The sequence below is a fragment of the Canis lupus genome, chromosome 7 (genome assembly GCF_003254725.2).
Source record: "Canis lupus dingo isolate Sandy chromosome 7, ASM325472v2, whole genome shotgun sequence".
NCBI lineage: Eukaryota > Metazoa > Chordata > Mammalia > Carnivora > Canidae > Canis > Canis lupus.
This window is the reverse complement of record NC_064249.1, coordinates 35,592,921-35,605,956: the sequence shown is the minus strand read 5'-3', so window position 1 is coordinate 35,605,956 and position 13,036 is coordinate 35,592,921. Positions and strand designations below refer to the sequence as shown.

The 13,036-nt window shown below is 43.7% G+C and overlaps 1 protein-coding gene across 7 annotated transcripts in view; it reads right to left on the bottom strand.

Moving 5' to 3' along the window:
- The window catches only part of EFCAB2 (EF-hand calcium binding domain 2), a 122,747-nt gene extending 112,099 nt beyond the window's left edge, over positions 1–10,648 (bottom strand). For 4 of the 7 annotated variants that reach the window (XM_025430605.3, XM_025430603.3, XM_025430607.3 and 1 more), the window contains exon 1: positions 10,506–10,648. In XM_025430605.3, the coding sequence (XP_025286390.1) occupies positions 10,506–10,536 (31 nt within the window). In that variant the 5' untranslated portion in view covers positions 10,537–10,648. Of the gene's footprint in view, positions 1–6,837; positions 6,927–10,505 lie in introns of those variants that run through there. The other 3 variants (XM_025430604.3, XM_049112428.1, XM_049112429.1) reach the window with 3 other exon arrangements.
- Between the last annotated feature and the right edge of the window lie 2,388 nt (positions 10,649–13,036).

The following is a 13,036-nucleotide window of genomic DNA, read 5'->3' as shown; positions in this document are numbered from 1 at the left end:
TGGTTCAGAAATCCTGGCCTGGGGGCTTAGCAATCTGTGTTTTAACAAGCCCTCCAGGTGATTCTGATGCTCACTGGCGTTTGAATACTATTCTAGATGAGATGATAGGTGTTTATGTTCTTCCTTATATAAATTTCCATTTGACTTCTCTATATGAGGCACAAAGCCTAAGGACATTGGCTTTGGAGTCAGACTTGAATGGAGCCCTTGCTTCACCACTTAGCTAGTAACCTTTGTCACACTACTTAGCTATCTTTTAACACTTCAAATATTTTAACTCCACTTGGCTTACATGGTTTCTGACAAAGTCCAGGTAGGGTGTTTGTTTTCCTCTGGCTTCTTTCAAGATTTTCTTGTCGTCTTTGGTTTTCTGCAGTTTGACTATGATATGCCCAGGCATATTTACCCTGCTTGGTGTTCTTTTTATTTCCTCGATCTGCTTTGGTGTCTCAGGACGTCTGGGGAAAAACTGGGCCAGTACTACTACAAATATTTCTTCTACTCTATTTCCATTTTTTTTCCTTCTAGTATTCCAATTATGTGTGTTCTACACCTTTCAAAATTGTCTCACAGATCTTGGATGCTGTTTATTTCATTCTTTTTTTTTTCTCTTTGCATTTCAGTTTGGGAAGTTTCTATTGAAATCATCAAGTTCTATCATTCTTTCCTCAGATATGCTGAGTCTACTGATGGACTCACCAAAGGTTTCTTCCGTTCTGCGGCATTCATTGGATTTCTAACATTTCCTTTTGATTCTTAGGAGTTTCCATGTCTCTGCTTACACTACCCATTTGTTCTTGCATGTTGCCTACTTTTTCCATTAGAGCCCTCAACGTATTAATCATAGCTCTTTTAAATTCTCAGTCTGGATAATTCCAAAATATGTATCACAGATCGGAGTTTAGTTCTGATGCTTGCTTTACCTTCAGATGGTGTTTTTGCTTTTTGCATGCCTTCTAATTTTTTGTTGCAAGTCAGATGTGACACATCAAGTAATAGAAACTAAGATAGTCAAGAGGCTTCATACCAATTTGGCTAAGAATAGGGCTGTGTTTAATGTTTGCTGAAGCTGTAGGTGCCAGATTCCTCTAAGGACTCCTCCTTAAATAGTGTACCATACATGTTTCAGCTGTAATCCACTATTACTGTAGTATAGCTCTGTGATGTGGTGGTAAAGTGTTAAGTGAAGTGTGCTACCTCATAATTAAACTTTAGTCTTTTACTGGGCCTGTCTCTGGGCTATAAACTTCACAAAGTGTTTTTTTTTTTTTTTTTTTTTCACAAAGTGTTTTTTAGCTCCTCCCTGCCCCCTTAGATGAGATAGGAATGCTACAGGGGACTGGAGTTGGTTGAATGTAGACTGGGAGGACTTGAGGCTCTAATAAAGAGTCGTTTCCCCCTGGAGATTAGGTCTTTGTTATGAGGAATGTTCTGAGGAGATTTCAAAATGTTTACCTTCCCCCTCCCCCTGCTAGAGAAACATGGGCACTTTCCTGGCTCTTTACCAGATGATCTGGTAGATTTCCTGGAAGCCAAACCCAAGAAAGTGTGAGGCATCTTCTAGGACTACAGGCTCCCACATTTCTACTACTCTCACTTATGGTACTACACGCAGCCTTCAACAATATTTGCCAAAATTACCAAGTGTTTCTTCCAGTTTATAGTCATAGAAGTGATGACTTCCAAAGTCTTACCTGTTGAAGCTGAAACTGAGCCCTTGTTTCTTCATTTGTAGAAAGGATATTAATAGAGATAGCTATCACACAGGTTTGTTGGAAGGATTCAATGACCTAATTCATGTAAAAACATTTTGTCCAGTGACCACTTCAGAGTAAGTGCTCATTAGACTGGGAACTCTATGAAGTTCAGAAAAATTAAGAGACACGTCCAAGTAAAATCTGAAAAAAAGCAGGATCCAAATCCAAACCCAGGTTTTAGAGTCCAAATTTATTAATGCATATAAAAAAGAAATTATTTTATTACAATCTTAATGTCTATAAAATCCATACTAGAGGGATCCCTGGGTGGCGCAGGGATCAAACAAAGGCGGTTTAGCGCCTGCCTTTGGACCAGGGAGCGATCCTGGAGACCCAGGATGGAATCCCACGTCAGGCTCCCGGCATGGAGCCTGCTTCTCCCTCTGCCTGTGTCTCTGCCCCTCTCTCTCTCTCTCTCTCTGTGTGACTATCATAAATAAATAAAAATTAAAAAAAAAAAAATTCCATACTAGAGGTTTACAAAGCACTGTCAGGTAGAGGACGTAGTAAACACGTTTTCCCAAATGGGTAAAAATAATTTATAATCAGCATAGAGATTTTAAAATATAAAAATAGCTTTTATATTTAGAATATAAAGTATTTAGAATATTTAAGATTTTAAATCTTTTGTAGAAATGACAGTAAAACAGTGAGACTTTTCAGTTCAACGTCAGACTCCTGATTTCATTTCACATTGTCATCTGGTAATGGGATCAAGCCCGCCTTGGCTCTGTGCTCACTGCAGAGTCTGCTTGTCCCTCTCCCTCCTCCTCTATCCCCTTCCCCCTCTCACCCCCACTCACTCTTGCTCTATCTAAAATAAATATATATTTTTTTAAAAATATAAATAAAATGAGACTTTTAGAAATGAACGTTCCTGAAAATCTAACCAGCCTGATATCATCTCCTGTGTTCTATAATCTTTACCCATATAATTTTACGTATTGTTTTAAAAGGCTACAGAGTTCAATAGGTCAATATGCAACAACTTACTTTGCACCCCTCATTTGTCGGACAAGTAGGTTTTATCCATATTTTCAAATTTATAAATAACTTTTAAGTAATCATTTTTTACTTCTCACTTTTATTTTTTTTCTGGATATATTTCTAAGGATAAATACCCAGGAGTATATTAAAGAATCAGGGATCCCTGGGTGGCGCAGGGATCCCTGGGTGGCGCACGGGATCCCTGGGTGGCGCAGCGGTTTGGCGCCTGCCTTTGGCCCAGGGCACGATCCTGGAGATCTGGGATCGAATCCCACGTTGGGCTCCCGGTGCATGGAGCCTGCTTCTCCCTCTGCCTGTGTCTCTGCCTCATTCTCTCTCTCTCTCTGTGACTATCACAAATAAATAAAAATTTTAAAAAAAATTTAAAAAAAAAAATAAAGAATCATAGTATGTGGGTATCATTTTTAACATAAATTTCCAAATTGCCTTCCCAAAAAAAGTACCAATTTTTTTTTCCTTTTTGAATATACTCACATTTCCATTTGATGTTTTAAATTGTGATAAAACAGACATAAAAAATTAACCATCTTAACCACCATACAGTTCAAAAGTGTTAAGACATTCACATTGTTGTACAACCCATCTCTAGAACACTTTTCATCTTGCAAAAACTTAGCCTCTATTCCCAACTTCCCTTTCCCCCTTCCCCTGGGCAGCAACAACTCTACTCTCTGTTCCTATGAATCTGACTACTCTAGGTACCTCACATAAGTAGAATTACATAGTACTTGTCTTTCTGGGACTGGCTGAATTCACTTAACATAGTATCTTCAAGGGACGCCTGGGTGGCTCCGTGGTTGAGCATCTGCCTTTGGCTCTGGACATGATCCTGAGATCCGAGATCAAGTCCCACATCGGGCTCCCTGTGAGAGCCTGCTTCTCCCTCTGCCTAGGTCTGCCTCTCTGTCTCTCATGAATAAATACATAAAATCTTAAAAAATAATAATAATCTTAAAAAAAAAAAAAAACATAGTATCTTCAAGACTTGAGACTTGGCCTTATGGTAGCATTGTCAGAATTCCTTTCTTTTTTTTTAAAGAGAAGCAGGCTCCGTGCAGGGAGCCCGATGTGGGACTTGATCCCGGGTCTCCAAGATCAAGCCCTGGGCTGAAGGTGGTGCTAAACCGTTGAACCACCCAGGCTGCCCTCCTTTCCTTTTTAAAAATGATTAATATTGCAGTATATGGTTATACTCCATTTTGTTTAACCATTCATCCATTGATGGCCACTTGAGTGCTTCTACCTTTTGGCTGTTGTGATTATACTGCTGTGAATATGGGTGTACAAATAGTTGTTCAGGTTCCTGCTTTCAATTATTTGGGGGTATAAACCCAGATGTAGCATTGCTGGATCATGTAGTAATTCAATATTGGAATTTTTGAGGAGCTACCATACTATTTTCCATGGAAGCTGTTCCATTTTCCATGCCCATCAACAGCACACGAGGGTTCCAATCTCTCCACACCTCGCCAATGCTTATTTTTTATCATCACCATCCTAATGGGTGTAAACTGCTATCTCATTGTCCACCTGGCTTTTTAAAGAATGAATTTTCTTGACAGATTTTTATAGATAAATACAAAGTTTTCTTCTTCAGCTAGTCTCTACCTAGATTGTTATCTGTCTAAAACAAGGAGAAAACTATTAAATGGTCCCCAAAATAGTCATAAATGCATCATGTGTCACTGACAATTGCTAAGACTTAGATTTTTTTCTTAACTCCTAGATTCCATGCCACACATAAACTAACAGCTACTTATTTCCTAGAATGTGCCAAGCACTTTTCTTCCTATTTATTCAGCATTTCTTTACTGCCAGGCATCATGGTAGGTGCTGGGGATATAAAGATGGGGAAGATGACACCATCTCCATTATAACATTATGAATAGGTATAATTATTCCCATTTTACATTTGAGGAACTGGAAGCTCCTAAGGCCTAGCATCTTGGCTTAGATCAGACAGAGCTTGGGGAAATTGAGGTCTTACTCTATTTTTCTACTATTCCATATTATACCCCATACTATCAACAGTTCCCTTTTTAAAAAGTAATATCCACCTGCAGGTGTTTTTTTTTTTTTTTAATTTAAATTCAATTTGCCAACATGTAGTAGTATATCCACTGCGGTTTGTTTTTCACTTTGGATTTTCAAATGTTGGGTTTTGAGAGGAACGGCACAATACAAGAAAATAAAAACCTGTAAAGTACCATTTAGGACTTGATAGTTGAAGTGGAGGCACTTTACCAAGCAATGCAAAGAAGTGAACAATATTTTAGTACAAAAATAGTAAATCCTAAAGCAAGCTTTAAGTATCTGAGGCTTACTGAAAAAACTGACATACCTTCCAAAGCTCCTTGGCTTGCCAAAAGTTAGAGGATTTTATTCCTAAGCAGTCTGTTTCCTAGACATGATTCTAATTACAAACAGAAGTTCCTTGCAGTCCTATATAAAATTCTCGACAAGCTAGAAACAAGATTTAAAGATTCAAAGAATCAACAATTGCATTGATTCTCTATTTACACAAAACAAAACAGAAGGAAAAGAAAAAAAATGTTCTGGCTGAGAAAACTTGAGAGAAATAATAGAACTTTAAAACAATTTTTGCTATCCTATTTCAAATATTCTTTCAGTGAAACAAAAATTTTTTTTTAAATTAACTTCATTTTAAAATTTAAATTCCTTTGTTAGCTAACGTAACTATATACATTTTTTTAATCTAGGAAAAAAGTTAATTATGTTAAAACACAAAAAATGCTCCAAAGGAATAGAACTTCAATGTATATAATCTTACAGAAAAATGTTATAATAAAATAGAACATTATAGCCTGTCATAGTTATTATTTATTACCAATGGGGTGCCTGGGTGGCTCAGTCAGTTAAGCATCTGCCTTCAGCTCAGGTTGTGACCTCAGGGATCCTGAGACTGGGCTCCCTACTCAGGGGGGAGCCTGCCTCTCCTCTCCCTCTGCACCTCTCCCTGCTTGCATGTGTACATACATGCTCTAATGAATAAATAAAATCTTTTTAAAAAATTTTTTTTGTTACCAATGTTCGCATCAGTACTTTTATCAAGATTAATCCCTAAATGTTTGAGCTAGATAGGATATAAATCCAGAAGCTTAATCTTCCTTTACAATTAAAAAAAAAAAAAAAAACCTCGATTAAAGATGAACTATTTAAAATATATGTATGTTTCTACAAAGAGAATTTTTGTATTTTTTTTTTAAAGACAGGCCAGTGAATACTTTAACTCTCAAAAAATGCTTCTTGAGGGACACCTGGGTGGCACAGGGATTGAGTAACTGCCTTCAACTCAGGGCGTGATCCCAGTCCAGGGATTGAGTCCCGCATCCGGCTCCCTGCAAGGGGCCTGCTTCTCCCTCTGCTTGGTCTCTGCCTCTCTGTGTCTCTCATAAATAAATAAATAAAATCTTAAAAAAAAAAAAAAGCTTGTTGAGGGACACCTGGGTGGCTCAATTAAGCGACTGACCCCAGTATTGGCCGAGGTCATGATCTCATGAGTCATGAGATCAAGCCTGGTGTGGGGAATCTGCTTGGATTTCTCTGACACTCCTTCTCTTTGTTTCTCTCTCTCTCTAATAAACAAATAAATTGTTTTTAAAAAGATGTTTGGGAGCACCTGGGTGGTTCAGTGGTTGAGCGTCTGCTTTTGGCTCAGGTCATAATCCTGGAGTCCTGGGATGGAGTCCCACGTGGGCTTCCTGTGGGGAACCTGCTTCTCCCTCTGCCTATATTTCTGCCTCTCTCTCTCTCTGTCTCCCATGAACAAATAAATAAAATCTTTAAAAAATAAATAAAAAAGATGTTTGTTGATCCAGAGTAATAGAAACTCACTGCTTACCTATAAGAATAAGAAAGAAAGAAAGAAAGAAAGAAAGAAAGAAAGAAAGAAAGAAAGAAAGAAAAGGAAAAGAAAAGAAAAAAAAGAAAAGAAAAGAACCTAATAGTGCTATAGAATAGATTTTTAGGAAACAGCAAGTAATGTTTTAGCTAAACCAAACATCTTTAATTAATTCAAGTATTCTAAATTCAATAAATATTGAGTTCCTACCATGTGCTAGGCACCTCCGCAAGACACTGAGTGTAAGAGATCAGAAAATGGTCCCCTTCCTTACAGCAACAATGTCCACAACAGCCAAACTATGGAAAGAGTCCAGATGTCCATCAACAGATGAATGGATAAAGAAGATACGGTAGATATACACTATACACAATGGAATACTACTCAGCCATCAAAAAGAATGAAATTTTGTCATTTGTATAACATGGATAGAACTAGAGGGTATTGTGCTAAGAAAAATAAGAGAAAAACACTCTATGATTCCACTCATACGAATTTAAAAAATAAAACAGATGAACGCATGGGAAGAAAATAAAAAATAAAATAAAAAACAAAGAGGCAAAACCATAAGAGACTCTTAACTCTAGGAAACAAACTGAGGGTTGCGGGAGGGGAGGGAGGTGGGAGGGTTGGGTAACTGGGTGATGTGCATTAAGGAGGGCACCTGATGGAATGAGTACTAGGTGTTAAAAACAATTGATGAATCACTAAACTCTACCCCTGAGGGATCCCTGGGTGGCGCAGCGGTTTGGCGCCTGCCTTTGGCCCAGGGCACGATCCTGGAGATCTGGGATCGTATCCCACGTCGGGCTCCCGGTGCATGGAGCCTGCTTCTCCCTCTGCCTGTGTCTCTGCCTCTCTCTCTCTTTCTCTCTCTGTGACTATAAAAAAAAAAAAAAAAAAAAAAAAAAAAAAAAAAAACTTAAAAAAAATAAAAATAAAAAAAATAAACAAACTCTACCCCTGAAACTAACAATACGCTATATGTTAACCAAATTGAATTTAAAGAAAAAAATTTTTAGGGCAGTCCGGGTGGCTCAGCAGTTTAGCGCCGCTTTCAGCCCACGGCCTGATCCTGGAGACCCCGGATCAAGTCCCACATTGGGCTCCCTGCATGGACCCTGCTTCTCCCTCTGCCTGTGTCTCTGCTTCTTTCTGTTTCTCACGAATAAATAAATAAAATCTTTAAAAAAAAATTTTTTTAAAGAAAGAAAATGGTCCTCTTCCTTTTGAGGTTTACAGGGTACTGGATATAGCCTCCAAAACTATGCTCTTTTGTTGTGTGATTTCATGCTAATCAAGGACTTTTTGAAATATAAATATACCCTCCCCAAGAGCTTAATAGTCATAAAACAAAATACAACATTGCTGAGGTCAACTTTCTTGTTAAAGTAGCAACATATCCCTATTGAATTAATACTTAGCGTGAGTGAACCCCCAAAGCCTTGATCAATTGTGATCAATCGGTTAGGTGTAATTTCTCAACCTTCAGAGCTGAGAATCAAGTATAAGAATGCAGTTACATCCATAAAAGAGGATTCTGCCAAATGAGTTGCTAATTTACCCTCAGGCAATATGGTTTTATTTCATCATGTCCTACCAACTGCAACTATAATCAACTCCTAAAACTCTTAATAAATAAAATATACCATCCAACAGTGCTTCTCAAACTTTAATATGCATCTGGATCACCTACAAATCTGTTAAAATGCAGACTGATTCAGCAGGTCAGGGGCAAGGACTCCCGTTCTTCATTTCTGGTAAGCTCCCCAGGAAGCTCAGATGACTGTGCACAGACCAGGAGGGATGGTAACACACCTGGAAACACCTCTGGCACACGGCTGCTCAGCCTAGCTAGCTGTTCTGTCTCCTTCAAGGATGTCTTACCTCCTTTACTGATCTCGCCTTTCTTGAAAGATAGATTTTTCACCTTTGCATCCTTCAAAATTCTCACCTAATCATGGGATCCCTGGGTGGCGCAGCGGTTTAGCGCCTGCATTTGGCCCAGGGCGCGATCCTGGAGACCAGGGATCGAGTCCCACGTCGTGCTCCCGGAAGGGAGCCTGCTTCTCCCTCCTCCTGTGTCCCTGCCTCTCTCTCTCTCTCTATCATAAATAAATAATAATAAAATTTTAAAAAAAATTCTCACCTAATCAGAACACCTTCCATAAAAGCATTAAATGTAAGCCAATGGAATGAGCGACATGGGGCTTTTGTCATTACTTCTACAGTTATGAATAGAACTGTTTCTTCCTCTGAATTTATTCTAACTAGAAAAGTATTTTTGAAAACTAAAAAATCAGAGAAGCCCAGTCTATTTATGAAAGAAAAAAATTATATTTGCAACACGATCCAGTGCATTTTTGTATGCTGACCGAATCATTCTTTAAAAAAGGCATATCCAGGGCAGCCCAGGTGGCTCAGCGGTTTAGCGCCGCCTTCAGCCCAGGGCCTGATCCTGGAGTCCCGGGATCGAGTCCCACGTCGGGCTCCCTGCATGGAGCCTGCTTCTCCCTCTGCCTGTGTCTCTGCCTCTCTCTGTCTCTCATGAATAAATAAATAAAACCTGTGGGGGAAAAAACTGTATATCCATAATTAACAAGTTAATTCCTCTGTTAAGGATTTTCCTTTTTTTTTTTTTTGTAAATAATGAAAACAACTAAATCCTTTGGTTTTTCTAGGGAAGTCTTTTTGTCTGTTTTTTTCCTAGGGAAGTTTTAAAATGAGGTTTCAAGAGGCGCCTGACTGGTTCTGTCCAAAGAGCATGTGACTCCTGATGTCCCGTGGAAGAGTTTGAGCCCCACACTGGGTGCGGAGAAAACTTAGAAAACGAAAAACAGATAATAAAAAAAATAAAATCCTTCAGAATTAGTTTTTTAATTAAAAAAAAACAGTAACCCCTTCCTTCGGTTGTACCCTTTCGCTTTAGAGCAGCACAACAAACTAAGCTGCCTCAGTAACGGCAGCGTGTAGAGCACAGTCCTGATCCACCGACTAGCAGCCCCGCCAGGCCCGTCACCCAGGGCCGACCTCCGGCTCGGGCCCCGCTGTTTCTCCGCGGGTTTCCGGTGGTCGCGGCCGCAGGCGGAGCCGAGCGACACGTGACGCGGCCTCTGCCGCACTCCCGAAAGGCCAGTCGGGGCGAGAGGTTCGCCTCCGCCGTCCACGGGTGCGCGCGCAGCCTGCTGAGGCGGGGCCCGAGGCTGGGGGGCGGGGGGGGCGCGGGGCACGTGGGCGGCCAGGGCTCCCCCGCGGCCCCCGAAGGCCGGGTGCCCGCCGCCCCGCGCCGCCGCCTCGGGCTGCCTCCGGCGCTCCTCACGCGGCCGCGAGCGCGTGCTCCCGGGGCCGGCGGCGCGGAGGGGGCGCCCGCGAGCGCCAGGCCGCGCCGGCCCCCTGCGTCCCCACACGTCGTCCGCACCCAGCAGGCAAAATGGAGGCGACGCGCGCGTGCCCGGCGGGCGGGGCTTCGGCACGGGCCCAGGGGCGGCCGGACGCCGGCGGCCGGAGCCGGCCCTCACCCCTGCCGCCCCGGGTGCCCGCAGCCCGGCAGCCGCCTCCGTGGCGCCTGCGGCCCCGGGGAAGGCGAGGCTGTGGAGGCGGGGGGCCGGGGGCCGCGAACAAGGGCGCCATTATCGGCCTCGCCCGCCGGAGCCGCGGCTGGGAGCTGCCGGGAGGGGAGGGGCGGGCGGGGGGAGGCGGGGGGACGGGGCGGGGCCGGGCCCAGGCGGCGGCTCGGAGGCTGCGGGCGCCCGAGCTGGCGGCCCCCTGCCCCCGGGCCCGCTCGTCCCTCTCCCCGCGGGGCCGGCGCCGCCGCAGGACCCCGCCCCCCAGCCCGGAGCGCCCCAGTGCGGGCCCGGGTGGCGGCGGGCGGCTCCTACCTGTGCCTTCCCTTTCTTTATCGTCCGCCATCTTGTTGCGGGGCCGTCGCCCGGGAGATGCCCGGCGTCACCCTGGGTCGCCGCGTCCTTGCCGCCTCCGGTCCCCCGCGCGAGTCCTGGCCTGGGGCGGCGGCGGCGGCGGCTCGGACCCCGAAGGCTGAAGACCCCGGGGGGGGGGGGGGAGGGGGGCCGAGCGCGCGCCCCCGTCCCCTCGCCCCTCCCCAGCGCGCCCCCGCGCCCTCCCCCCGTGCCCCTCCCCTCCCCGAGCTCGGCCCTCTCGGGCTTCGGGGGCCTGGGGTCCGGGGGAGCCCCGGCTCCGCCCGCGGGGACCAGGTGGCGCCGCTCGGGCTTTTCTCCGCGGACGGGAACGCAGCGGGAGAGCCGGGCTCGGGGGCGCAGCGGGGGCACCTGTGCGGCCCCCCGGGGCGGCCGCGGCGGACACGAGTGGCGGGGTTGCCATGGCAGCGGAGCCGTGCCGCCCGGCCCCGACCGCGACCCCGACCCCGACCCCGGCGACCCGGCCCGGAGGTCGGACGTGACCGCCCCGCGGGGTTGCGACGCGGGGACGTTGTGCCTCCGCGTGTCGGAAATTTTGCTGTCGTCGCACGATGTTAGAATTTTGTCTCGGTGTCAGGATGAGCTCCTTCTACTAGAATGTTTCCTCTTTGAAATGATTTCTGAGTCGGTTCAAACGAATATAAGATTTTGAAGCTAATCTTGGATGATTTTTTTTTTTTTAAGTGCATTCGCGGCCTGGTTTAAATAGCATTGTGTGAAAATGTGCGAACCTGTTCCCTGTAGACGCCGAAGCCTTCAAAGTACAAGGTACTCGTATGTGATGATTTCCTTAACCGGCCTGTTAAGCATACTCTTCTTTATTAAATGACTTTTTCCTGTAGGAGACTCATTTGGTGCTTCGACCAGCATGCTCTTTGAAATTGAGGAGAAACTATCGAATCATCACAAAATGGCTTCTGTGGGAAGATAGGTCCTTACGTAAAAGGAACACGGTTGTTTACAGTAAATGCTGGACACCCCAAACAGGGGAAAGTCCTCACTAGCATTCACAGAATTCAAATTTCATGGTCCTTGTAGTCTAGTAGTTTGTTTTCCAAGACTGCCTCTTTGCATAGAGATAGTGAAGGGCTTTGAAATAAACGCAGGAAAACCTCAACCTTGGACTCAGGTTGACTTCTCACTCGCTCTCCTCGTAGGCTGTTTGCAGTTTCCTTTTTCTGGAATGCCTCCCCTCCCCCCTCGCCGGCCCCAGCCTTCACCCTCCCTCAGACGCACGGCGGCTCCCTCCTGGTGCTCAGTGACCTCTTTGAAGGTCACACACTCCTTGAGGCTCCTCTGTGGTCCAGAACTCCTAGAGCCTCTTCCATTGATTGGCCGTGACTTTGTAACATTTGCTTGTACTGTAAGCTCTTGAAGACAGGAGACACTTTAATGGTCCCGTAAGATCCCAAGAGCTTACAATTTTTCAATTCTTGCATCTGAAATAATATATATTTTTAAAATTAAGACTGGAGTTAGTCTTTTCAACGTCTTACTAAGAATTGATCATTTAGATTATTCTGAATACCTACAACAGATTTAAGACAACACTGTTCCTCTACATTGGGGTGAGTAAAAGAGCAGTGTATATTAATTAACCCCTCCCCTCCAGTGGGGTTTGAAGACAGAAGCCTGAGCATATGAATCTTTAATGTACCCATAGTACCTCGCCTAATTTGGGACACACACTACGAGATTAACATATACTTTTCAATTGGCTAATTAGGTGAATACACATAAAAGTATATCACTATTCTGGAAAACTCCACAAAGTGGGGGGAAAAGGTGGTTTTACAAATGACAACATAGAGGCCTATGCTGCCAGTGAGTAATTATCTACATTATGCTGCTTGACTTTCCACTTTTCTTTGGTTGTAGAAAACTGACTTCTGATTATGTTACACTTTTAATTCTTTTAAAATATTAGCTTCCTTTGGACAACAAACTACAACCATTTTTCTGCCCTTAGACTATAGTTTGTTTCTGAACTATGACTTTGAGTAACTTTGTAATACTGAATGCCACCCAAGCAGTCTTTCACTTAAGATTCTCAGAGTGATTTTTCATGAGTTTTTCTGAAATTCCAAACTGGAAAATTATTTTTGGTCTTAGAAATTATACAATCATAGGGCTAAATCAAACTAATGGATTCTGAAAGAGCAAGGACATAGTTTTAGACAATGACATGCATGATTACTTATTCAGTGGGGCCAGATGGGTATGTACAGGTTATGTCCTTTTGTGTGTTTGAATTTATAGTGAGTTAAATCTGTTCACACAGGCACTGGTCCCATGCTGGTGAGGAACACAGAAGATGTTTCTTCTGAATATGATTAAGCTACCCTAAGATGTGGCTGAAATAGAAAGGATAAGTGGTATAAGGCAAAATCATAGTCAAAAAATCTTCAAACCGCATCTCCTCTCCTATTCTGGGGATAATGGAAATCTCCTTGGGCTAGGAATAATTTAAAAGA